The 26,608-nt window shown below is 46.0% G+C and overlaps 1 protein-coding gene across 2 annotated transcripts in view; it reads left to right on the forward strand.

Moving 5' to 3' along the window:
• LOC109883170 (partitioning defective 3 homolog B) overlaps positions 1 to 26,608 on the forward strand; it is a 206,207-nt gene that overhangs the window by 101,676 nt on the left and 77,923 nt on the right. For both annotated transcript variants that reach the window (XM_031801834.1, XM_031801839.1), the window contains one exon: positions 7,884 to 8,096. In XM_031801834.1, the coding sequence (XP_031657694.1) occupies positions 7,884 to 8,096 (213 nt within the window). The remainder of the gene's footprint in view (positions 1 to 7,883; positions 8,097 to 26,608) is intronic.

The following is a 26,608-nucleotide window of genomic DNA, read 5'->3' on the forward strand; positions in this document are numbered from 1 at the left end:
CACACACACACACACGGAGCCCTGACACACACACACACACACACACACGGAGCCCTACACACACACACACACACACGGAGCCCTGACACACACACACACACACACACATGGAGCCCTACACACACACACACACATGGAGCCCTGACACACACACACACACACACACACACACACACACAGAGCCCTGACACACACACACACACACACACACAGAGCCCTGACACACACACACACAGAGCCCTGACACACACACACAAACACACGGAGCCCTGACACACACACACAAACACACGGAGCCCTGACACACACACACAAACACACGGAGCCCTGACACACACACAAACACACGGAGCCCTGACACACACACACACACACACACGGAGCCCTGACACACACACACACACACACACACACGGAGCCCTGACACACACACACACACAACACTTTTTAAACAACACTTTTTATGGATATCTTTAAGAAATGGCTTTCTTCTTGCCACTCTTCCATAAAGGCCAGATTTGTGCAATATACGACTGATTGTTGTCCTATGGACAGAGTCTCCCACCTCAGCTGTAGATCTCTGCAGTTCATCCAGAGTGATCATGGGCCTCTTGGCTGCATCTCTGATCAGTCTTCTCCTTGTATGAGCTGAAAGTTTAGAGGGACGGCCAGGTCTTGGTAGATTTGCAGTGGTCTGATACTCCTTCCATTTCAATATTATTGCTTGCACAGTGCTCCTTGGGATGTTTAAAGCTTGGTAAAATATTTTTGTATCCAAATCCGGCTTTAAACTTCTTCACAACAGTATCTCGGACCTGCCTGGTGTGTTCCTTGTTCTTCATGATGCTCTCTGCGCTTTTAACGGACCTCTGAGACTATTACAATGCAGGTGCATTTATACGGAGACTTGATTACACACAGGTGGATTGTATTTATCATCATTAGTCATTTAGGTCAACATTGGATCATTCAGAGATCCTCACTGAACTTCTGGAGAGAGTTTGCTGCACTGAAAGTAAAGGGGCTGAATAATCTTGCACGCCCAATTCTTCAGTTTTTGATTTGTTAAAAAAGTTTGAAATATCCAATAAATGTCGTTCCACTTCATGATTGTGTCCCACTTGTTGTTGATTCTTCACAAAAAATACAGTTTTATATCTTTATGTTTGAAGCCTGAAATGTGGCAAAAGGTCGCAAAGTTCAAGGGGGCCGAATACTTTCGCAAGGCACTGTATAGTCTTCCTGGTTGTGTAATAGTCATGTGACTCATCTTGATTTTGATTCATCAGATCTCTGCCCAAACCACCAAACACTCTTAGCTGGAACACTGGTATCTGTCGTTCTTGTGAGTGATGTTGTTGCCACTGCTTGGATCATGAGTGTGATGGAATGCCAGTACATAGTGAGGTGAGAGTCCCTGTGATGGAATGCCAGTACATAGTGAGGTGAGAGTCCCTGTGATGGAATGCCAGTACATAGTGAGGTGAGAGTCCCTGTGATGGAATGCCAGTACATAGTGAGCTGAGAGTCCCCGTGATGGAATGCCAGTACATAGTGAGAGGTGAGAGTCCCTGTGATGGAATGCCAGTACATAGTGAGGTGAGAGTCCCTGTGATGGAATGTCAGTACATAGTGAGGTGAGAGTCCCTGTGATGGAATGCCAGTACATAGTGAGGTGAGAGTCCCTGTGATGGAATGCCAGTACATAGTGAGGTGAGAGTCCCTGTGATGGAATGCCAGTACATAGTGAGGTGAGAGTCCCTACACTGCATTCAGAAAGGATTCAGACCCCTTGACCTGTTTTACACATTTTGATACGTTTCAGCCTTATTCTAAAATGGATTCAATTGTGTTTTTTTCCCCTTCATCAATCAACACACAAAACCCCATAATGACATCACAATACCCCATAATGACATCACAATACCCCATAATGACATCACAATACCCCATAATGACATCACAATACCCTTTAATGATGAAGCTAAAAACAGGATTCTAGAAATTGATGCAAATGTATTAAAAATAAAAAACTGAAATATCACATTTACATAAGTATCCAGACCCTTTACTCAGTACTTTGTTGAAGCACCTTTGGCAGTGATTACAGCCTCCAGTCTTCCTGGGTATGACTCTACAAGCTTGGCACACCTGTATTTGGGGAGTTTCTCCTGTCCTTCTCTGCAGATCCTCTCAAGCTCTGTCAGGTTAGGCTCTGTCACGCTCAAGGTCCTAAACGATATCTTAACCGCCATCGATAAGAAACATTACTGTGCAGCCGTATTCATTGATCTGGCCAAGGCTTTCGACTCTGTCAATCACCATATCCTCATCGGCAGACTCGACAGCCTTGGTTTCTCAAATGATTGCCTCGCCTGGTTCACCAACTACTTCTCTGATAGAGTTCAGTGTGTCAAATCGGAGGGTCTGCTGTCCGGACCTCTGGCAGTCTCTATGGGGGTGCCACAGGGTTCAATTCTTGGACCGACTCTCTTCTCTGTATACATCAATGAGGTCGCTCTTGCTGCTGGTGAGTCCCTGATCCACCTCTACGCAGACGACACCATTCTGTATACTTCCGGCCCTTCTTTGGACACTGTGTTAACAACCCTCCAGGCAAGCTTCAATGCCATACAACTCTCCTTCCGTGGCCTCCAATTGCTCTTAAATACAAGTAAAACTAAATGCATGCTCTTCAACCGATCGCTACCTGCACCTACCCGCCTGTCCAACATCACTACTCTGGACGGCTCTGACTTAGAATACGTGGACAACTACAAATACTTAGGTGTCTGGTTAGACTGTAAACTCTCCTTCCAGACCCATATCAAACATCTCCAATCCAAAGTTAAATCTAGAATTGGCTTCCTATTTCGCAACAAAGCATCCTTCACTCATGCTGCCAAACATACCCTTGTAAAACTGACCATCCTACCAATCCTCGACTTTGGCGATGTCATTTACAAAATAGCCTCCAATACCCTACTCAACAAATTGGATGCAGTCTATCACAGTGCAATCCGTTTTATCACCAAAGCCCCATATACTACCCACCATTGCGACCTGTACGCTCTCGTTGGCTGGCCCTCGCTTCATACTCGTCGCCAAACCCACTGGCTCCATGTCATCTACAAGAACCTGCTAGGTAAAGTCCCCCCTTATCTCAGCTCGCTGGTCACCATAGCATCTCCCACCTGTAGCACACGCTCCAGCAGGTATATCTCTCTAGTCACCCCCAAAACCAATTCTTTCTTTGGCCGCCTCTCCTTCCAGTTCTCTGCTGCCAATGACTGGAACGAACTACAAAAATCTCTGAAACTGGAAACACTTATCTCCCTCACTAGCTTTAAGCACCAACTGTCAGAGCAGCTCACAGATTACTGCACCTGTACATAGCCCACCTATAATTTAGCCCAAACAACTACCTCTTTCCCAACTGTATTTAATTTTAATTTATTTATTTATTTTGCTCCTTTGCACCCCATTATTTTTTATTTCTACTTTGCACATTCTTCCATTGCAAAACTACCATTCCAGTATTTTACTTGCTATATTGTATTTACTTTGCCATCATGGCCTTTTTTGCCTTTACCTCCCTTCTCACCTCACATTGTATATAGACTTGTTTATACTGCATTATTGACTGTATGTTTGTTTTTACTCCATGTGTAACTCTGTGTCGTTTTATCTGTCGAACTGCTTTGCTTTATCTTGGCCAGTCGCAATTGTAAATGAGAACTTGTTCTCAACTTGCCTACCTGGTTAAATAAAGGTGTTCTCAACTAGCCTACCTGGTTAAATAAAGGTGTTCTCAACTAGCCTACCTGGTTAAATAAAGGTGTTCTCAACTAGCCTCCCTGGTTAAATAAAGGTGTTCTCAACTTGCCTACCTGGTTAAATAAAGGTGTTCTCAACTTGCCTACCTGGTTAAATAAAGGTGTTCTCAACTAGCCTACCTGGTTAAATAAAGGTGTTCTCAACTAGCCTCCCTGGTTAAATAAAGGTGTTCTCAACTTGCCTACCTGGTTAAATAAAGGTGTTCTCAACTTGCCTACCTGGTTAAATAAAGGTGTTCTCAACTTGCCTACCTGGTTAAATAAAGGTGTTCTCAACTTGCCTACCTGGTTAAATAAAGGTGTTCTCAACTAGCCTACCTGGTTAAATAAAGGTGTTCTCAACTAGCCTACCTGGTTAAATAAAGGTGTTCTCAACTAGCCTACCTGGTTAAATAAAGGTGTTCTCAACTAGCCTACCTGGTTAAATAAAGGTGTTCTCAACTAGCCTACCTGGTTAAATAAAGGTGTTCTCAACTAGCCTACCTGGTTAAATAAAGGTGTTCTCAACTAGCCTACCTGGTTAAATAAAGGTGTTCTCAACTAGCCTACCTGGTTAAATAAAGGTGTTCTCAACTAGCCTACCTGGTTAAATAAAGGTGTTCTCAACTAGCCTACCTGGTTAAATAAAGGTGTTCTCAACTAGCCTACCTGGTTAAATAAAGGTGTTCTCAACTAGCCTACCTGGTTAAATAAAGGTGTTCTGAACTAGCCTACCTGGTTAAATAAAGGTGTTCTCAACTAGCCTACCTGGTTAAATAAAGGTGTTCTGAACTAGCCTACCTGGTTAAATAAAGGTGTTCTGAACTAGCCTACCTGGTTAAATAAAGGTGTTCTGAACTAGCCTACCTGGTTAAATAAAGGTGTTCTGAACTAGCCTACCTGGTTAAATAAAGGTGTTCTCAACTAGCCTACCTGGTTAAATAAAGGTGTTCTCAACTTGCCTACCTGGTTAAATAAAGGTGTTCTCAACTAGCCTACCTGGTTAAATAAAGGTGTTCTCAACTAGCCTACCTGGTTAAATAAAGGTGTTCTCAACTAGCCTACCTGGTTAAATAAAGGTGTTCTCAACTAGCCTACCTGGTTAAATAAAGGTGTTCTCAACTAGCCTACCTGGTTAAATAAAGGTGTTCTGAACTAGCCTACCTGGTTAAATAAAGGTGTTCTCAACTAGCCCTACCTGGTTAAATAAAGGTGTTCTCAACTAGCCTACCTGGTTAAATAAAGGTGTTCTCAACTAGCCTACCTGGTTAAATAAAGGTGTTCTCAACTAGCCTCCCTGGTTAAATAAAGGTGTTCTCAACTAGCCTCCCTGGTTAAATAAAGGTGTTCTCAACTAGCCTACCTGGTTAAATAAAGGTGTTCTCAACTAGCCTACCTGGTGAAATAAAGGTAAAATAAAAAATAAAATAAAAGGTTGGATGGGGAGCGTTGCTGCACAGCTGTTATCAGGTTTCTCCAGAGATGTTAGATCGGGTTCAAGTCCAGGCTCTGGCTGGGCCAATCAAGGACATTCAGAGATTTGTCCCGAAGCCACTCCTGCGTTGTCTTGGCTGTGTGCTTAGGGCAGTTGTCCTGTTGGAAGGTGAACCTTCACCCCAGTCTGAGGTCCTGAGTGCTCTGTTGGGATGGTTGAAGGTTTCCTCCAGACATGATGCTGCCACCACCATGCTTCACCGTTGGGATGTTTGAAGGTTTCCTCCAGACATGATGCTGCCACCACCATGCTTCACCGTTGGGATGTTTGAAGGTTTCCTCCAGACATGATGCTGCCACCACCATGCTTCACCGTTGGGATGGTTGAAGGTTTCCTCCAGACGTGATGCTGCCACCACCATGCTTCACCGTAGGGATGTTTGAAGGTTTCCTCCAGACATGATGCTTGGCATTCAGGGCAAAATAGTTCAATCTTGGTTTCATCAGACCGGAGAATCTTGTTTCTCACGGACTGGCAAACTGAGAGTCCTTTAGGTGTCTTTTGGCAAACTCCAAGCGGGCTGTCATGTACCTTTTACTGATGAGTGGCCTTCATCTGGCCACTCTACTATAAAGGCCTGATTGGTGGAGTGCTGCAGAGATTGTTGTCCTTCTGGAAGGTTGTCTCAACTCCACAGAGGAACTCTGGAGCTCTGTCAGAGTGACCATTGGGTTCTTGGTCACCTCCCTGACCAAGGCCCTTCTGAACCTCCCTGACCAAGGCCCTTCTCCCCCGATTGCTCAGTTTGGCCGGGTGGTCAGCTCTAGGAAGTCTTGGTGGTTCCCAACTTCTTCCATTTAAGAATGATGGAGGCCACTGTGTTCTTGGGGACCGTCAATGCTGCAGAATTATTTTGCTACACTTCCTCAGATCTGTGCCTCGACACAATCCTGTCTTGGCGCTCTACGGACAATTCATTTGACTTCATGTCTTGGTTTTTACTCTGACATGCGCTGTCAACTGTGGAACCTTATATAGACAGGTGTGTACCTTCCCAAATCATGTCCAATCAATTGAATTTACCACAGGTGGACTCGAGTCAAGTTGTAGAAACATCTCAAGGATGATCAATGGAAACAGGATGAACCTGAGCTCAATTCGGAGTCTCATAGCAAAGGGTTTGAATACTTATGTACATGTAATATTTATAAAAATTTAAAAAAATTGTATATCTAAAAAACCTGTTGTTGCAATTATGGGGTATTGTGATGTAATTATGAGGTATTGTGATGTCATCATGGGGTATTGTGATGTCATTATGATGTATTGTGATATAATTATGGGGTATTGTGATGTCATCATGGGGTATTGTGATGTCATTATGGGGCATTGTGTGTAGATTGATGAGAACATATTTTTCTTTAATCAACTAAGTAAGGCTGTAACGTAACAAAATGTGGAAAAGTCAAGGGGTCTGAATACTTTCCGAATGCACTGTACATCTCTCTGGAGGCAGTGTCCCTATATCTCCCTCTAGGGGTAGTGTCCCTATATCTCCCTCTGGAGGCAGTGTCCCTATATCTCCCTCTGGAGGCAGTGTCCCTATATCTCCCTCTGGATGCAGTGTCCCTATATCTCCCTCTAGGGGCAGTGTCCCTATATCTCCCTCTAGGGGCAGTGTCCCTATATCTCCCTCTAGGGGCAGTGTCCCTATATCTCCCTCTGGAGGCAGTGTCCCTATATCTCCCTCTGGAGGCAGTGTCCCTATATCTCCCTCTGGATGCAGTGTCCCTATATCTCCCTCTAGGGGCAGTGTCCCTATATCTCCCTCTGGAGGCAGTGTCCCTATATCTCCCTCTAGGGGCAGTGTCCCTATATCTCCCTCTGGAGGCAGTGTCCCTATATCTCCCTCTGGAGGCAGTGTCCCTATATCTCCCTCTGGATGCAGTGTCCCTATATCTCCCTCTGGAGGCAGTGTCCCTATATCTCCCTCTGGAGGCAGTGTCCCTATATCTCCCTCTAGGGGCAGTGTCCCTATATCTCCCTCTGGAGGCAGTGTCCCTATATCTCCCTCTGGAGGCAGTGTCCCTATATCTCCCTCTAGGGGCAGTTTCCCTATATCTCCCTCTGGAGGCAGTTTCCCTATATCTCCCTCTAGGGGCAGTTTCCCTATATCTCCCTCTAGGGGCAGTGTCCCTATATCTCCCTCTGGAGGCAGTGTCCCTATATCTCCCTCTGGAGGCAGTGTCCCTATATCTCCCTCTAGGGGCAGTGTCCCTATATCTCCCTCTAGGGGCAGTGTCCCTATATCTCCCTCTGGAGGCAGTGTCCCTATATCTCCCTCTAGGGGCAGTGTCCCTATATCTCCCTCTAGGGGCAGTGTCCCTATATCTCCCTCTAGGGGCAGTGTCCCTATATCTCCCTCTAGGGGCAGTGTCCCTATATCTCCCTCTGGAGGCAGTGTCCCTATATCTCCCTCTGGAGGCAGTGTCCCTATATCTCCCTCTAGGGGCAGTGTCCCTATATCTCCCTCTGGGGGCAGAGTCCCCTTCTCTTCTCCTTCTTCCTCTACTGTCCCCCTCAGAGGGCTCTCCTGCCCAGGTCCCTAACCTGTCTCCCTCTCCCCTCCTCAGAGCCCTCCCCGACCGTGGACCTTGGTCCCACCTTGGGTTTGAAGAAGTCCAGTTCTCTGGAGAGTCTGCAGACGGCCATGTCAGAGGTCAGGAAGAATGAGCCCCTCCCCTTTCACAGGCCACGCCCCCACATGGTCAGGGGGAGGGGCTGCAATGAGAGCTTCAGAGCGGCCATTGACAAATCTTACGACGGACCAGCTGATGAAGATGATGGTAAGATATCAGAGATAGAGAGACACACACACACATACTCCCTCTCACGCACCAACCCTCTAACCTTCCAACACTTAACGTGTCTTAACGACTGACGACACAGAAGACAGGATATGTGTCCACTGTCCACAAAAGGGGTGGGGGGAAATCTATGGGATAGCTACAAAGAAGTTAAAATATGATGTGTCCTAACATTCAAATCCCGGAATGCAGTATAACTGCAGTACACTATATTGATTGCAGCTTGACGTCATCAGAGTGCGTAGCTGCGGGAATCACTCGGTTGGTTATTTTAACTAAAACAATAACCAATCTTAGTTTTTTTGCGTGGATTCCGCGACGTGGTGAGCTTTTAACAGCAAGGACCGCGATTTCTTGTCCCGGTATCCCGCTTAACAGACATGTTGAAGCTTGACAGATTCGCTAAGCTGCTAGCCAGCAAGCTAACAAAGTTAGTCCCAGAGGAGTTTTCCACTGAAGTCCTCTTTGTCTGGAGATGTAAATAGTTCTAGAACTGTAGGAGATGTAAATAGTTCTAGAACTGTAGGAGATGTAAATAGTTCTAGAACTGTAGGAGATGTAAATAGTTCTAGAGCTGTAGGAGATATAAATAGTTCTAGAACTGTAGGAGATATAAATAGTTCTAGAACTGTAGGAGATATAAATAGTTCTAGAGCTGTAGGAGATATAAATAGTTCTAGAGCTGTAGGAGATGTAAATAGTTCTAGAGCTGTAGGAGATGTAAATAGTTCTAGAACTGTAGGAGATATAAATAGTTCTAGAGCTGTAGGAGATGTAAATAGTTCTAGAGCTGTAGGAGATGTAAATAGTTCTAGAACTGTAGGAGATATAAATAGTTCTAGAGCTGTAGGAGATGTAAATAGTTCTAGAGCTGTAGGAGATGTAAATAGTTCTAGAGCTGTAGGAGATGTAAATAGTTCTAGAGCTGTAGGAGATGTAAATAGTTCTAGAGCTGTAGGAGATGTAAATAGTTCTAGAGCTGTAGGAGATATAAATAGTTCTAGAGCTGTAGGAGATGTAAATAGTTCTAGAGCTGTAGGAGATGTAAATAGTTCTAGAACTGTAGGAGATGTAAATAGTTCTAGAACTGTAGGAGATATAAATAGTTCTAGAGCTGTAGGAGATGTAAATAGTTCTAGAGCTGTAGGAGATGTAAATAGTTCTAGAGCTGTAGGAGATGTAAATAGTTCTAGAGCTGTAGGAGATATAAATAGTTCTAGAGCTGTAGGAGATGTAAATAGTTCTAGAACTGTAGGAGATGTAAATAGTTCTAGAGCTGTAGGAGATGTAAATAGTTCTAGAGCTGTAGTAGATGTAAATAGTTCTAGAGCTGTAGGAGATGTAAATAGTTCTAGAGCTGTAGGAGATGTAAATAGTTCTAGAGCTGTAGGAGATGTAAATAGTTCTAGAGCTGTAGGATGTAAATAGTTAGAGCTGTAGGAGATAGTTCTAGAGCTGTAGGAGATGTAAATAGTTCTAGAGCTGTAGGAGATGTAAATAGTTCTAGAGCTGTAGGAGATGTAAATAGTTCTAGAGCTGTAGGAGATGTAAATAGTTCTAGAGCTGTAGGAGATGTAAATAGTTCTAGAGCTGTAGGAGATGTAAATAGTTCTAGAGCTGTAGGAGATGTAAATAGTTCTAGAGCTGTAGGAGATGTAAATAGTTCTAGAGCTGTAGGAGATGTAAATAGTTCTAGAGCTGTAGGAGATGTAAATAGTTCTAGAGCTGTAGGAGATGTAAATAGTTCTAGAGCTGTAGGAGATGTAAATAGTTCTAGAGCTGTAGGAGATGTAAATAGTTCTAGAGCTGTAGGAGATGTAAATAGTTCTAGAGCTGTAGGAGATGTAAATAGTTCTAGAGCTGTAGGAGATGTAAATAGTTCTAGAGCTGTAGGAGATGTAAATAGTTCTAGAGCTGTAGGAGATGTAAATAGTTCTAGAGCTGTAGGAGATGTAAATAGTTCTAGAGCTGTAGGAGATGTAAATAGTTCTAGAGCTGTAGGAGATGTAAATAGTTCTAGAGCTGTAGGAGATGTAAATAGTTCTAGAGCTGTAGGAGATGTAAATAGTTCTAGAGCTGTAGGAGATATAAATAGTTCTAGAACTGTAGGAGATGTAAATAGTTCTAGAGCTGTAGGAGATGTAAATAGTTCTAGAGCTGTAGGAGATGTAAATAGTTCTAGAGCTGTAGGAGATGTAAATAGTTCTAGAGCTGTAGGAGATGTAAATAGTTCTAGAGCTGTAGGAGATGTAAATAGTTCTAGAGCTGTAGGAGATGTAAATAGTTCTAGAGCTGTAGGAGATATAAATAGTTCTAGAGCTGTAGGAGATGTAAATAGTTCTAGAGCTGTAGGAGATGTAAATAGTTCTAGAGCTGTAGGAGATGTAAATAGTTCTAGAGCTGTAGGAGATGTAAATAGTTCTAGAGCTGTAGGAGATGTAAATAGTTCTAGAGCTGTAGGAGATGTAAATAGTTCTAGAGCTGTAGGAGATGTAAATAGTTCTAGAGCTGTAGGAGATTTAAATAGTTCTAGAGCTGTAGGAGATATAAATAGTTCTAGAACTGTAGGAGATGTAAATAGTTCTAGAGCTGTAGGAGATGTAAATAGTTCTAGAGCTGTAGGAGATGTAAATAGTTCTAGAGCTGTAGGAGATATAAATAGTTCTAGAACTGTAGGAGATGTAAATAGTTCTAGAGCTGTAGGAGATATAAATAGTTCTAGAACTGTAGGAGATATAAATAGTTCTAGAGCTGTAGGAGATATAAATAGTTCTAGAGCTGTAGGAGATGTAAATAGTTCTAGAGCTGTAGGAGATATAAATAGTTCTAGAGCTGTAGGAGATGTAAATAGTTCTAGAGCTGTAGGAGATGTAAATAGTTCTAGAACTGTAGGAGATATAAATAGTTCTAGAGCTGTAGGAGATGTAATAGTTCTAGAGCTGTAGGAGATGTAAATAGTTCTAGAGCTGTAGGAGATGTAAATAGTTCTAGAGCTGTAGGAGATGTAAATAGTTCTAGAACTGTAGGAGATGTATCTACTACACTTTGTTTTGGGGACAAACCGGATCACTCAGAGTTCCAATGCTGTAGTTGTTTGATTGCTGAGGAGGCTTCCTTGATCACGCAGGTCGCCAGCCTATGTAAGAAACTGGGGAAAACTCAGAGTGGCATGTTGACCTTTTCTACGCCAGTGGCTGGACTGCTTTCGCACATGTTGGATGCACCTAGTGGTTAGAGACAGGTAGCCTAGTGGTTAGAGACAGGTAGCCTAGTGGTTAGAGACAGGTGACCTAGTGGTTAGAGACAGGTAGCCTAGTGGTAGAGACAGGTAGCCTAGTGGTTAGAGACAGGTAGCCTAGTGGTTAGAGACATGTGACCTAGTGGTTAGAGACAGGTGACCTAGTGGTTAGAGACAGGTGACCTAGGGTTATCTAGTGGTTAGAGACAGGTGACCTAGTGGTTAGAGACAGGTGACCTAGTGGTTAGAGACAGGTGACCTAGTGGTTAGAGACAGGTAGCCTAGTGGTTAGAGACAGGTAGCCTAGTGGTTAGAGACAGGTAGCCTAGTGGTTAGAGACAGGTAGCCTAGTGGTTAGAGACAGGTAGCCTAGTGGTTAGAGACATGTGACCTAGTGGTTAGAGACAGGTAGCCTAGTGGTTAGAGACAGGTAGCCTAGTGGTTAGAGACAGGCAGCCTAGTGGTTAGAGACAGGTGACCTAGTGGTTAGAGACAGGTAGCCTAGTGGTTAGAGACATGTGACCTAGTGGTTAGAGACAGGTAGCCTAGTGGTTAGAGACATGTGACCTAGTGGTTAGAGTCAGGTGACCTAGTGGTTAGAGTCAGGTAGTCTAGTGGTTAGAGACAGGTAGCCTAGTGGTTAGAGACAGGTAGCCTAGTGGTTAGAGACAGGTAGCCTAGTGGTTAGAGACAGGTAGCCTAGTGGTTAGAGACAGGTGACCTAGTGGTTAGAGACAGGTAGCCTAGTGGTTAGAGACATGTGACCTAGTGGTTAGAGACAGGTAGCCTAGTGGTTAGAGACAGGTAGCCTAGTGGTTAGAGACAGGTGACCTAGTGGTTAGAGACAGGTGACATAGTGGTTAGAGACAGGTAGCCTAGTGGTTAGAGACAGGTAGCCTAGTGGTTAGAGACAGGTAGCCTAGTGGGTAGAGACAGGTAGCCTAGTGGTTAGAGACATGTAGCCTAGTGGTTAGAGACATGTAGTCTAGTGGTTAGAGACAGGTGACCTAGTGGTTAGAGACAGGTGACCTAGTGGTTAGAGACAAGTAGCCTAGTGGTTAGAGACATGTGACCTAGTGGTTAGAGACAGGTAGCCTAGTGGTTAGAGACAGGTAGCCTAGTGGTTAGAGACAGGTGACCTAGTGGTTAGAGTCAGGTAGTCTAGTGGTTAGAGACAGGTAGCCTAGTGGTTAGAGACAGGTAGCCTAGTGGTTAGAGACAGGTAGCCTAGTGGTTAGAGACAGGTAGCCTAGTGGTTAGAGACAGGTGACCTAGTGGTTAGAGACAGGTAGCCTAGTGGTTAGAGACATGTGACCTAGTGGTTAGAGACAGGTAGCCTAGTGGTTAGAGACAGGTAGCCTAGTGGTTAGAGACAGGTAGCCTAGTGGTTAGAGACAGGTAGCCTAGTGGTTAGAGACATGTAGCCTAGTGGTTAGAGACATGTAGCCTAGTGGTTAGAGACAGGTGACCTAGTGGTTAGAGACAGGTAGCCTAGTGGTTAGAGACAGGTGACCTTGTGGTTAGAGACAGGTAGCCTAGTGGTTAGAGACAGGTAGCCTAGTGGTTAGAGACAGGTATCCTAGTGGTTAGAGACATGTAGTCTAGTGGTTAGAGACAGGTGACCTAGTGGTTAGAGACAGGTGACCTAGTGGTTAGAGACAGGTGACCTAGTGGTTAGAGACAAGTAGCCTAGTGGTTAGAGACATGTGACCTAGTGGTTAGAGACAGGTAGCCTAGTGGTTAGAGACAGGTAGCCTAGTGGTTAGAGACAGGTGACCTAGTGGTTAGAGACAGGTGACATAGTGGTTAGAGACAGGTAGCCTAGTGGTTAGAGACAGGTGACCTAGTGGTTAGAGACAGGTAGCCTAGTGGTTAGAGACAGGTAACCTAGTGGTTAGAGACAGGTAGCCTAGTGGTTAGAGACAGGTAGCCTAGTGGTTAGAGACAGGTGAGCTAGTGGTTAGAGACAGGTAGCCTAGTGGTTAGAGACAGGTAGCCTAGTGGTTAGAGACAGGTAGCCTAGTGGTTAGAGACAGGTAGCCTAGTGGTTAGAGACAGGTAGCCTAGTGGTTAGAGACAGGTAGCCTAGTGGTTAGATACATGTGACCTAGTGGTTAGAGACAGGTAGCCTAGTGGTTAGAGACAGGTAGCCTAGTGGTTAGAGACAGGTGACCTAGTGGTTAGAGACATGTGACCTAGTGGTTAGAGACAGGTAGCCTAGTGGTTAGAGACAGGTGACCTAGTGGTTAGAGACATGTAGCCTAGTGGTTAGAGACATGTAGCCTAGTGGTTAGATACATGTGACCTAGTGGTTAGAGACAGGTAGCCTATTGGTTAGAGACAGGTGACCTAGTGGTTAGAGACAGGTAGCCTAGTGGTTAGAGACAGGTGACCTAGTGGTTAGAGACAGGTAGCCTAGTGGTTAGAGACAGGTAGCCTAGTGGTTAGAGACAGGTAGCCTAGTGGTTAGAGACATGTAGTCTAGTGGTTAGAGACAGGTGACCTAGTGGTTAGAGACAGGTGACCTAGTGGTTAGAGACAGGTGACCTAGTGGTTAGAGACAGGTGACATAGTGGTTAGAGACAGGTAGCCTAGTGGTTAGAGACAGGTGACCTAGTGGTTAGAGACAGGTAGCCTAGTGGTTAGAGACAGGTGACCTAGTGGTTAGAGACAGGTAGCCTAGTGGTTAGAGACAGTTAGCCTAGTGGTTAGAGACAGGTGACCTAGTGGTTAGAGACAGGTAGCCTAGTGGTTAGAGACAGGTGACCTAGTGGTTAGAGACAGGTAGCCTAGTGGTTAGAGACAGGTAGCCTAGTGGTTAGAGACAGTTAGCCTAGTGGTTAGAGACAGGTGACCTAGTGGTTAGAGACAGGTAGCCTAGTGGTTAGAGACAGGTAGCCTAGTGGTTAGAGACAGGTAGCCTAGTGGTTAGAGACATGTAGCCTAGTGGTTAGAGACAGGTAGCCTAGTGGTTAGAGACAGGTAGCCTAGTGGTTAGAGACATGTAGCCTAGTGGTTAGATACATGTAGTCTAGTGGTTAGAGACAGGTGACCTAGTGGTTAGAGACAGGTGACCTAGTGGTTAGAGACAGGTGACCTAGTGGTTAGAGACAGGTAGCCTAGTGGTTAGAGACAGGTAGCCTAGTGGTTAGAGACAGGTGAGCTAGTGGTTAGAGACAGGTAGCCTAGTGGTTAGAGACAGGTAGCCTAGTGGTTAGAGACAGGTAGCCTAGTGGTTAGAGACATGTAGCCTAGTGGTTAGAGACATGTAGCCTAGTGGTTAGAGACAGGTAGCCTAGTGGTTAGAGACATGTAGCCTAGTGATTAGATAGATACATGTAGTCTAGTGGTTAGAGACAGGTGACCTAGTGGTTAGAGACAGGTGACCTAGTGGTTAGAGACAGGTGACCTAGTGGTTAGAGACAGGTAGCCTAGTGGTTAGAGACAGGTAGCCTAGTGGTTAGAGACAGGTAGCCTAGTGGTTAGAGACAGGTGAACTAGTGGTTAGAGACATGTAGCCTAGTGTTTTTTTTATTTATTTATTTTACCTTTATTTAACCAGGTAGGCAAGTTGAGAACAAGTTCTCATTTACAATTGCGACCTGGCCAAGATAAAGCAAAGCAGTTCTACAGATAAAACGACACAGAGTTACACATGGAGTAAAAACAAACATACAGTCAATAATGCAGTATAAACAAGTCTATATACAATGTGAGCAAATGAGGTGAGAAGGGAGGTAAAGGCAAAAAAAGGCCATGATGGCAAAGTAAATACAATATAGCAAGTAAAATACTGGAATGGTAGTTTTGCAATGGAAGAATGTGCAAAGTAGAAATAAAAAAATAATGGGGTGCAAAGGAGCAAAATAAATAAATAAATAAAAATTAAATACAGTTGGGAAAGAGGTAGTTGTTTGGGCTAAATTATAGGTGGGCTATGTACAGGTGCAGTAATCTGTGAGCTGCTCTGACAGTTGGTGCTTAAAGCTAGTGAGGGAGATAAGTGTTTCCAGTTTCAGAGATTTTTGTAGTTCGTTCCAGTCATTGGCAGCAGAGAACTGGAAGGAGAGGCGGCCAAAGAAAGAATTGGTCTTGGGGGTGACTAGAGAGATATACCTGCTGGAGCGTGTGCTACAGGTGGGAGATGCTATGGTGACCAGCGAGCTGAGATAAGGGGGGACTTTACCTAGCAGGGTCTTGTAGATGACATGGAGCCAGTGGGTTTGGCGACGAGTATGAAGCGAGGGCCAGCCAACGAGAGCGTACAGGTCGCAATGGTGGGTAGTATATGGGGCTTTGGTGATAAAACGGATTGCACTGTGATAGACTGCATCCAATTTGTTGAGTAGGGTATTGGAGGCTATTTTGTAAATGACATCGCCAAAGTCGAGGATTGGTAGGATGGTCAGTTTTACAAGGGTATGTTTGGCAGCATGAGTGAAGGATGCTTTGTTGCGAAATAGGAAGCCAATTCTAGATTTAACTTTGGATTGGAGATGTTTGATATGGGTCTGGAAGGAGAGTTTACAGTCTAACCAGACACCTAAGTATTTGTAGTTGTCCACGTATTCTAAGTCAGAGCCGTCCAGAGTAGTGATGTTGGACAGGCGGGTAGGTGCAGGTAGCGATCGGTTGAAGAGCATGCATTTAGTTTTACTTGTATTTAAGAGCAATTGGAGGCCACGGAAGGAGAGTTGTATGGCATTGAAGCTTGCCTGGAGGGTTGTTAACACAGTGTCCAAAGAAGGGCCGGAAGTATACAGAATGGTGTCGTCTGCGTAGAGGTGGATCAGGGACTCACCAGCAGCAAGAGCGACCTCATTGATGTATACAGAGAAGAGAGTCGGTCCAAGAATTGAACCCTGTGGCACCCCCATAGAGACTGCCAGAGGTCCGGACAGCAGACCCTCCGACTTGACACACTGAACTCTATCAGAGAAGTAGTTGGTGAACCAGGCGAGGCAATCATTTGAGAAACCAAGGCTGTCGAGTCTGCCGATGAGGATATGGTGATTGACAGAGTCGAAAGCCTTGGCCAGATCAATGAATACGGCTGCACAGTAATGTTTCTTATCGATGGCGGTTAAGATATCGTTTAGGACCTTGAGCGTGGCTGAGGTGCACCCATGACCAGCTCTGAAACCAGATTGCATAGCAGAGAAGGTATGGTGAGATTCGAAATGGTCGGTAATCTGTTTGTTGACTTGGCTTTCGAAGACCTTAGAAAGGCACGGTAGGATAGATATAGGTCTGTAGCAGTTTGGGTCAAGAGTGTCCCCCCCTTTGAAGAGGGGGATGACCGCAGCTGCTTTCCAATCTTTGGGAATCTCAGACGACACGAAAGAGAGGTTGAACAGGCTAGTAATAGGGGTGGCAACAATTTCGGCAGATAATTTTAGAAAGAAAGGGTCCAGATTGTCTAGCCCGGCTGATTTGTAGGGGTCCAGATTTTGCAGCTCTTTCAGAACATCAGCTGAATGGATTTGGGAGAAGGAGAAATGGGGAAGGCTTGGGCGAGTTGCTGTTGGGGGTGCAGTGCTGTTGTCCGGGGTAGGAGTAGCCAGGTGGAAAGCATGGCCAGCCGTAGAAAAATGCTTATTGAAATTCTCAATTATGGTGGATTTATCAGTGGTGACAGTGTTTCCTATCTTCAGTGCAGTGGGCAGCTGGGAGGAGGTGTTCTTATTCTCCATGGACTTTACAGTGTCCCAGAACTTTTTTGAGTTAGTGTTGCAGGAAGCAAATTTCTGCTTGAAAAAGCTAGCCTTGGCTTTTCTAACTGCCTGTGTATAATGATTTCTAGCTTCCCTGAACAGCTGCATATCACGGGGGCTGTTCGATGCTAATGCAGAACGCCATAGGATGTTTTTGTGTTGGTTAAGGGCAGTCAGGTCTGGGGAGAACCAAGGGCTATATCTGTTCCTGGTTCTAAATTTCTTGAATGGGGCATGTTTATTTAAGATGGTTAGGAAGGCATTTTTAAAAAATATCCAGGCATCCTCTACTGACGGGATGAGATCAATATCCTTCCAGGATACCCCGGCCAGGTCGATTAGAAAGGCCTGCTCGCAGAAGTGTTTCAGGGAGCGTTTTACAGTGATGAGTGGAGGTCGTTTGACCGCTGACCCATTACGGATGCAGGCAATGAGGCAGTGATCGCTGAGATCTTGGTTGAAGACAGCAGAGGTGTATTTAGAGGGGAAGTTGGTTAGGATGATATCTATGAGGGTGCCCGTGTTTAAGGTTTTGGGGAGGTACCTGGTAGGTTCATTGATTATTTGTGTGAGATTGAGGGCATCAAGTTTAGATTGTAGGATGGCTGGGGTGTTAAGCATGTTCCAGTTTAGGTCGCCTAGCAGCACGAACTCTGAAGATAGATGGGGGGCAATCAGTTCACATATGGTGTCCAGAGCACAGCTGGGGGCAGAGGGTGGTCTATAGCAGGCGGCAACGGTGAGAGACTTGTTTTTAGAGAGGTGGATTTTTAAAAGTAGAAGTTCAAATTGTTTGGGTACAGACCTGGATAGTAGGACAGAACTCTGCAGGCTATCTTTGCAGTAGATTGCAACACCGCCCCCTTTGGCAGTTCTATCTTGTCTGAAAATGTTGTAGTTTGGAATTAAAACTTCAGAATTTTTGGTGGTCTTCCTAAGCCAGGATTCAGACACAGCTAGAACATCCGGGTTGGCAGAGTGTGCTAAAGCAGTGAATAGAACAAACTTAGGGAGGAGGCTTCTAATGTTAACATGCATGAAACCAAGGCTATTACGGTTACAGAAGTCGTCAAAAGAGAGCGCCTGGGGAATAGGAGTGGAGCTAGGCACTGCAGGGCCTGGATTCACCTCTACATCGCCAGAGGAACATAGGAGGAGTAGAATAAGGGTACGGCTAAAAGCTATGAGAATTGGTCGTCTAGAACGTCTGGAACATAGAGTAAAAGGAGGTTTCTGGGGGCGATAAAATAGCATCAAGGTATAATGTACAGACAAATGTATGGTAGGATGTGAATACAGTGGAGGTAAACCTAGGTATTGAGTGATGAAGAGAGAGATATTGTCTCTAGAAACATCGTTGAAACCAGGAGATGTCATTGCATGTGTGGGTGGTGGAACTAATAGGTTGGATAAGGTATAGTGAGCAGGACTAGAGGCTCTACAGTGAAATAAGCCAATAAACACTAACCAGAACAGAAATGGACAAGACATATTGACATTAAGGAGAGGCATGCTTAGTCGAGTGATCAAAAGGGTCCAGTGAGTGGAGAGGTGGGTTGGTGATTTAGACAGCTAGCCAGGGCATCGGTAGCAAGCTAGCATAGGATGGAGGTCTGTTAGCCACCCCTTACGTTCCGTCAGTAGATTAGTGGGGTTCCGTGTGGTAGAGGGGATTAATCCAAATCACACAACAACAAAAATAAAAACAATAGATATAGTTATAGAGGCCCAAGAAGAAAAGATAATAATAATAATTTAAAAAATAATAAAAAAAAAAAAAATATATATAAATTGTCCGATTGTCTATTCAGATAGCAGCCGGTAAGACAGCTAACGGTTAGCAGGCCGCAGATGGGCGTTCAGGTAACGTCGCGACGGAGGAGCCGGCCGAATAACTCCTTCGGGTAGATAACGTCGGCAGTCCAGTTGTGAAGGCCCGGTGGGGCTCCGCGAAGGCAGTAAAACGGGTCCGGATAGGTGACTGCAGCCCAGGTGTGATTGATGGAACTCAGGAGTGATTGACGGAGCTTGCTAGCTCCGGAATAATTGATGTTTGCTCCGGAATCGACGAAGGCCGATGGTCACACGGATAGCAGCTAGCTAGCTGTGAGATCCGGGTATGAATGTCCAGGGACATGGAGAGAAAAATTGGTCCGGTATGTTCCGTTCCGAGCCGCGCTGCGCCGTACAGAACTGGCGATAGATTTTCGAGCTAAAGGATAGCTGATGACCACAAACCGTGGTTAGCTGAATATTAACGATTTGCCAGTAAAGGAGCTAACTAGCTTCTGAACTAGCTTCTGGATTAGCTTCTGGCTAGTTTCAGGCTATCTTCTTGGAGTTTCTGGCTAGCTTCTTGGAGGATTACAGATCTGAGGTAAATAATACTTTTTTATAAATATACATTGGTGAGGCGGGTTGCAGGAGAGTGTTTTGAAGATGAGTTGATGGAAAATAAAAATAAAATGTATGTGAAAAAGTTGTAAATATATATATATACAGGACACGACAAGACGAGGACAAAAGACGTCTGAACTGCTATGCCACCTTGGAGAACCTAGTTAGAGACAGGTAGCCTAGTGGTTAGAGACAGGTAGCCTAGTGGTTAGAGACATGTAGCCTAGTGGTTAGAGACAGGTAGCCTAGTGGTTAGAGACAGGTAGCCTAGTGGTTAGAGACATGTGACCTAGTGGTTAGAGACAGGTAGCCTAGTGGTTAGAGACAGGTGACCTAGTGGTTAGAGACATGTGACCTAGTGGTTAGAGACAGGTAGCCTAGTGGTTAGAGACAGGTGACCTAGTGGTTAGAGACATGTAGCCTAGTGGTTAGAGACATGTAGCCTAGTGGTTAGATACATGTGACCTAGTGGTTAGAGACAGGTAGCCTAGTGGTTAGAGACAGGTGACCTAGTGGTTAGAGACAGGTAGCCTAGTGGTTAAAGACAGGTGACCTAGTGGTTAGAGACAGGTAGCCTAGTGGTTAGAGACAGGTAGCCTAGTGGTTAGAGACAGGTGACCTAGTGGTTAGAGACAGGTGACATAGTGGTTAGAGACAGGTAGCCTAGTGGTTAGAGACAGGTAACCTAGTGGTTAGAGACAGGTAGCCTAGTGGTTAGAGACAGGTAGCCTAGTGGTTAGAGACAGGTGAGCTAGTGGTTAGAGACAGGTAGCCTAGTGGTTAGAGACAGGTAGCCTAGTGGTTAGAGACAGGTAGCCTAGTGGTTAGAGACATGTAGCCTAGTGGTTAGAGACAGGTAGCCTAGTGGTTAGAGACAGGTAGCCTAGTGGTTAGATACATGTGACCTAGTGGTTAGAGACAGGTAGCCTAGTGGTTAGAGACAGGTAGCCTAGTGGTTAGAGACAGGTGACCTAGTGGTTAGAGACATGTGACCTAGTGGTTAGAGACAGGTAGCCTAGTGGTTAGAGACAGGTGACCTAGTGGTTAGAGACATGTAGCCTAGTGGTTAGAGACATGTAGCCTAGTGGTTAGATACATGTGACCTAGTGGTTAGAGACAGGTAGCCTATTGGTTAGAGACAGGTGACCTAGTGGTTAGAGACAGGTAGCCTAGTGGTTAGAGACAGGTGACCTAGTGGTTAGAGACAGGTAGCCTAGTGGTTAGAGACAGGTAGCCTAGTGGTTAGAGACAGGTAGCCTAGTGGTTAGAGACATGTAGTCTAGTGGTTAGAGACAGGTGACCTAGTGGTTAGAGACAGGTGACCTAGTGGTTAGAGACAGGTGACCTAGTGGTTAGAGACAGGTGACATAGTGGTTAGAGACAGGTAGCCTAGTGGTTAGAGACAGGTGACCTAGTGGTTAGAGACAGGTAGCCTAGTGGTTAGAGACAGGTGACCTAGTGGTTAGAGACAGGTAGCCTAGTGGTTAGAGACAGTTAGCCTAGTGGTTAGAGACAGGTGACCTAGTGGTTAGAGACAGGTAGCCTAGTGGTTAGAGACAGGTGACCTAGTGGTTAGAGACAGGTAGCCTAGTGGTTAGAGACAGGTAGCCTAGTGGTTAGAGACAGTTAGCCTAGTGGTTAGAGACAGGTGACCTAGTGGTTAGAGACAGGTAGCCTAGTGGTTAGAGACAGGTAGCCTAGTGGTTAGAGACAGGTAGCCTAGTGTTAGAGACATGTAGCCTAGTGGTTAGAGACAGGTAGCCTAGTGGTTAGAGACATGTAGCCTAGTGGTTAGATACATGTAGTCTAGTGGTTAGAGACAGGTGACCTAGTGGTTAGAGACAGGTGACCTAGTGGTTAGAGACAGGTGACCTAGTGGTTAGAGACAGGTAGCCTAATGGTTAGAGACAGGTAGCCTAGTGGTTAGAGACAGGTGAGCTAGTGGTTAGAGACAGGTAGCCTAGTGGTTAGAGACAGGTAGCCTAGTGGTTAGAGACAGGTAGCCTAGTGGTTAGAGACATGTAGCCTAGTGGTTAGAGACATGTAGCCTAGTGGTTAGAGACAGGTAGCCTAGTGGTTAGAGACATGTAGCCTAGTGATTAGATAGATACATGTAGTCTAGTGGTTAGAGACAGGTGACCTAGTGGTTAGAGACAGGTGACCTAGTGGTTAGAGACAGGTAGCCTAGTGGTTAGAGACAGGTAGCCTAGTGGTTAGAGACAGGTAGCCTAGTGGTTAGAGACAGGTGAACTAGTGGTTAGAGACAGGTGACATAGTGGTTAGAGACAGGTAGCCTAGTGGTTAGAGACAGGTAACCTAGTGGTTAGAGACAGGTAGCCTAGTGGTTAGAGACAGGTAGCCTAGTGGTTAGAGACAGGTGAGCTAGTGGTTAGAGACAGGTAGCCTAGTGGTTAGAGACAGGTAGCCTAGTGGTTAGAGACAGGTAGCCTAGTGGTTAGAGACATGTAGCCTAGTGGTTAGAGACAGGTAGCCTAGTGGTTAGAGACAGGTAGCCTAGTGGTTAGATACATGTGACCTAGTGGTTAGAGACAGGTAGCCTAGTGGTTAGAGACAGGTAGCCTAGTGGTTAGAGACAGGTGACCTAGTGGTTAGAGACATGTGACCTAGTGGTTAGAGACAGGTAGCCTAGTGGTTAGAGACAGGTGACCTAGTGGTTAGAGACATGTAGCCTAGTGGTTAGAGACATGTAGCCTAGTGGTTAGATACATGTGACCTAGTGGTTAGAGACAGGTAGCCTATTGGTTAGAGACAGGTGACCTAGTGGTTAGAGACAGGTAGCCTAGTGGTTAGAGACAGGTGACCTAGTGGTTAGAGACAGGTAGCCTAGTGGTTAGAGACAGGTAGCCTAGTGGTTAGAGACAGGTAGCCTAGTGGTTAGAGACATGTAGTCTAGTGGTTAGAGACAGGTGACCTAGTGGTTAGAGACAGGTGACCTAGTGGTTAGAGACAGGTGACCTAGTGGTTAGAGACAGGTGACATAGTGGTTAGAGACAGGTAGCCTAGTGGTTAGAGACAGGTGACCTAGTGGTTAGAGACAGGTAGCCTAGTGGTTAGAGACAGGTGACCTAGTGGTTAGAGACAGGTAGCCTAGTGGTTAGAGACAGTTAGCCTAGTGGTTAGAGACAGGTGACCTAGTGGTTAGAGACAGGTAGCCTAGTGGTTAGAGACAGGTGACCTAGTGGTTAGAGACAGGTAGCCTAGTGGTTAGAGACAGGTAGCCTAGTGGTTAGAGACAGTTAGCCTAGTGGTTAGAGACAGGTGACCTAGTGGTTAGAGACAGGTAGCCTAGTGGTTAGAGACAGGTAGCCTAGTGGTTAGAGACAGGTAGCCTAGTGGTTAGAGACATGTAGCCTAGTGGTTAGAGACAGGTAGCCTAGTGGTTAGAGACAGGTAGCCTAGTGGTTAGAGACATGTAGCCTAGTGGTTAGATACATGTAGTCTAGTGGTTAGAGACAGGTGACCTAGTGGTTAGAGACAGGTGACCTAGTGGTTAGAGACAGGTGACCTAGTGGTTAGAGACAGGTAGCCTAATGGTTAGAGACAGGTAGCCTAGTGGTTAGAGACAGGTGAGCTAGTGGTTAGAGACAGGTAGCCTAGTGGTTAGAGACAGGTAGCCTAGTGGTTAGAGACAGGTAGCCTAGTGGTTAGAGACATGTAGCCTAGTGGTTAGAGACATGTAGCCTAGTGGTTAGAGACAGGTAGCCTAGTGGTTAGAGACATGTAGCCTAGTGATTAGATAGATACATGTAGTCTAGTGGTTAGAGACAGGTGACCTAGTGGTTAGAGACAGGTGACCTAGTGGTTAGAGACAGGTGACCTAGTGGTTAGAGACAGGTAGCCTAGTGGTTAGAGACAGGTAGCCTAGTGGTTAGAGACAGGTAGCCTAGTGGTTAGAGACAGGTGAACTAGTGGTTAGAGACATGTAGCCTAGTGGTTAGAGACAGGTAGCCTAGTGGTTAGAGACAGGTAGCCTAGTGGTTAGAGACATGTAGCCTAGTGGTTAGAGACAGGTAGCCCTAGTGGTTAGAGACAGGTAGCCTAGTGGTTAGATACATGTGACCTAGTGGTTAGAGACAGGTAGCCTAGTGGTTAGAGACAGGTGACCTAGTGGTTAGAGACATGTGACCTAGTGGTTAGAGACAGGTAGCCTAGTGGTTAGAGACATGTAGCCTAGTGGTTAGATACATGTGACCTAGTGGTTAGAGACAGGTAGCCTAGTGGTTAGAGACAGGTGACCTAGTGGTTAGAGACAGGTAGCCTAGTGGTTAAAGACAGGTGACCTAGTGGTTAGAGACAGGTAGCCTAGGCTACCTGTCTCTAACCACTAGGTCACCTGTCTCTAACCACTAGTTGCAGATTCTTCAGAAGACAGCTAGTCTAGCTAACAGCTAGTGTTAGGCGGATGAGTAAAATCAAAACATTTTTGTTCCACATCCAACAAGACATATCAGGGATGAACATGGCGTAGGAGTGACGCCATCTGATGTGAGACAAAGCCCAAACACGGATCAAAACACTTTCACTACTTCAGACACCAACAGTTTGTCTTACTCCTCTGGTCAGCCAGCTAAATCCTCACACTAATAATGGCTGAAGTCATTTTATGGCCTGGCGATTGATTTTTCTTCCTTTTTTGGGGGGGGGGGGGGGGGATGTCGGGCCGGGGTGCTGCAGATGAGAGAGAACGAGAGAGAGAGAGAGGGGGGTGGGACAGGGTGGGAGGGAGAGAGAGATGGAGAGATGGAGATGGCGTGGGAGAGCGGGAGGGAGGGAGGGAGGGAGAGAGATTGAGAGAGAGAGAAAACAAGAGAGAGAGAGACGGATAGATCTAGAGGAGAGACAGATAGATCTAGAGAGAGATAGAGAGAGAGACGGGGATGGAGGGGGAGAGTGGGAGGGGGGGAGAGAGATTGAGAGAGAGAGAGACGGGGATGGAGGGGGAGAGTGGGAGGGAGGGAGAGAGATTGAGAGAGAGATGGGGATGGAGGGGGAGAGTGGGAGGGAGGGAGAGAGATTGAGAGAGAGAGATGGGCTGGCTAGTGACAGGGAGATAAAGATCCTGCTGGCATGTCCATCTGTTACTGGCCAGACGTCCACAGTGAGTCTGAGATGACACGAGGCTGCAGGGAAAAGAGTAGTGTGGAGTGAACGATCAATGTGGTCCTTTATTCACCTCTACCCCCTGTCTGGCTATCACCCTGTCTCTCTGAGGTCTGTCTGGCTGTCACCCTGTCTCTCTGAGGTCTGTCTGGCTGTCACCCTGTCTCTCTGAGGTCTGTCTGGCTGTCACCTTGTCTCCCTGAGGTCTGTCTGGCTGTCACCCTGTCTCTCTGAGTCTCTCTGAGGTCTGTCTGGCTGTCACCCTGTCTCTATGAGGTATGTCTGGCTGTCACCCTGTCTCTATGAGGTCTGTCTGGCTGTCACCATGTCTCTATGAGGTATGTCTGGCTGTCACCCTGTCTCTCTGAGGTATGTCTGGCTGTCAACATGTCTCTCTGAGTCTCTCTGAGGTCTGTCTGGCTGTCACCCTGTCTCTCTGAGGTATGTCTGGCTGTCACCCTGTCTCTCTGAGTCTCTCTGAGGTCTGTCTGGCTGTCACCCTGTCTCTCTGAGGTCTGTCTGGCTGTCACCATGTCTCTATGAGGTATGTCTGGCTGTCACCCTGTCTCTATGAGGTATGTCTGGCTGTCAACCTGTCTCCCTGAGTCTCTCTGAGGTCTGTCTGGCTGTCACCCTGTCTCTATGAGGTATGTCTGGCTGTCACCCTGTCTCTATGAGGTATGTATGGCTGTCAACCTGTCTCTCTGAGTCTCTCTGAGGTCTGTCTGGCTGTCACCCAGTCTATGAGTCTCCGAGGTCTGTCTGGCTGTCACCCTGTCTCTCTGAGGTATGTCTGGCTGTCACCCTGTCTCTATGAGGTATGTCTGGCTGTCACCCTGTCTCTCTGAGGTCTGTCTGGCTGTCACCCTGTCTATGAGTCTCCGAGGTCTGTCTGTCTCATGGTGGGCATGTGTTTCATCCATACCGTAGACCACCATGTAACAGAATATTACATCCATTCTCTTCTCCAACTGGAAAATCAGGTCAGAAATAAAGAACTTATCTCTCTCTCTCTGTCTCTCTTCTCTCTCTCTCTTTCTCTCGCTGTCATGTGGGAGTTTGTTGCTTGGTGAAATAGCTAGCTGGGGGTTTTAAAGCTAAACAGAAGAAGCCTAGCGTCTGAATGAGAGAGATAACTCCATACATTCAGCCCACACTCATTCCCTGTAGAGCAGTCATGTTAAAACACACCATGTTTCATGACAGACAAGCCCGCTCCTCTGCTGACGTTCTCTCTCTCTCTCTGTCTCTCTCCCCTCTCTCTCTTTCTGTCTAACTCTCTCTGTCTCTGTCTCTGTCTCTGTCTCTGTCTCTGTCTCTGTCTCTGTCTCTCTCTCTCTCTCTCTCTCTCTCTCTCTCTCTTCTCTCTCTCGTCTCTCTCTCTCTGTCTCTCTCTCTCTCTGTCTCTCTCTCTGTCTCTCTTCTCTCTGTCTACTCTCTCTGTCTCTCTCCTCTCTCCCTCTTTGTCTATCTCTCTCTCTCTCTGTCTCTCTCTCTCTCTCTCTCTCTCTCTCTTGCTCTCTCTCTGGTCTCTGTCTCTCTGTCTCTCTCTGTCTCTCTCTCTGTCTCTCTCTGTCTCTCTCTCTCTCTCTCTGTCTCTCTCTCTCTCTGTCTCTCTCTCTGTCTCTCTCTGTCTCTCAGTCTCTCTCTGTCTCTGTCTCTCTCTCCTCTGTCTCTCTGTCTATCTCTCTGTCTCTCTCTCTGTCTCTCTCTCTCTCTCTCTCTCTCTCTGTCTCTCTGTCCTCTCTCTCTGTCTCTCTCTGTCTCTCTCTCTGTCTCTGTCTCTCTCTGTCTCTCTCTCTCCTCTGTTTCTCTCTCTCTCTCTCCCTCTCTCTCTCTCTCTCTCTCTCTCTGTCTCTCTCTGTCTCTCTGTCTCTCTCTGTTTCTCTCTCTATCTCTGTTTCTCTCTCTCTCTCCCCTCTCTCTCTCTCTGTTTCTCTCTCTCTCTCTGTCTCTCTCTCTCTCTCTGTTCTCTCTCTCTCTCTCTGTCTCTCAGTCTCTCTCTGTTTCTCTCTCTCTCT

The sequence above is a fragment of the Oncorhynchus kisutch genome, linkage group LG2 (genome assembly GCF_002021735.2).
Source record: "Oncorhynchus kisutch isolate 150728-3 linkage group LG2, Okis_V2, whole genome shotgun sequence".
NCBI lineage: Eukaryota > Metazoa > Chordata > Actinopteri > Salmoniformes > Salmonidae > Oncorhynchus > Oncorhynchus kisutch.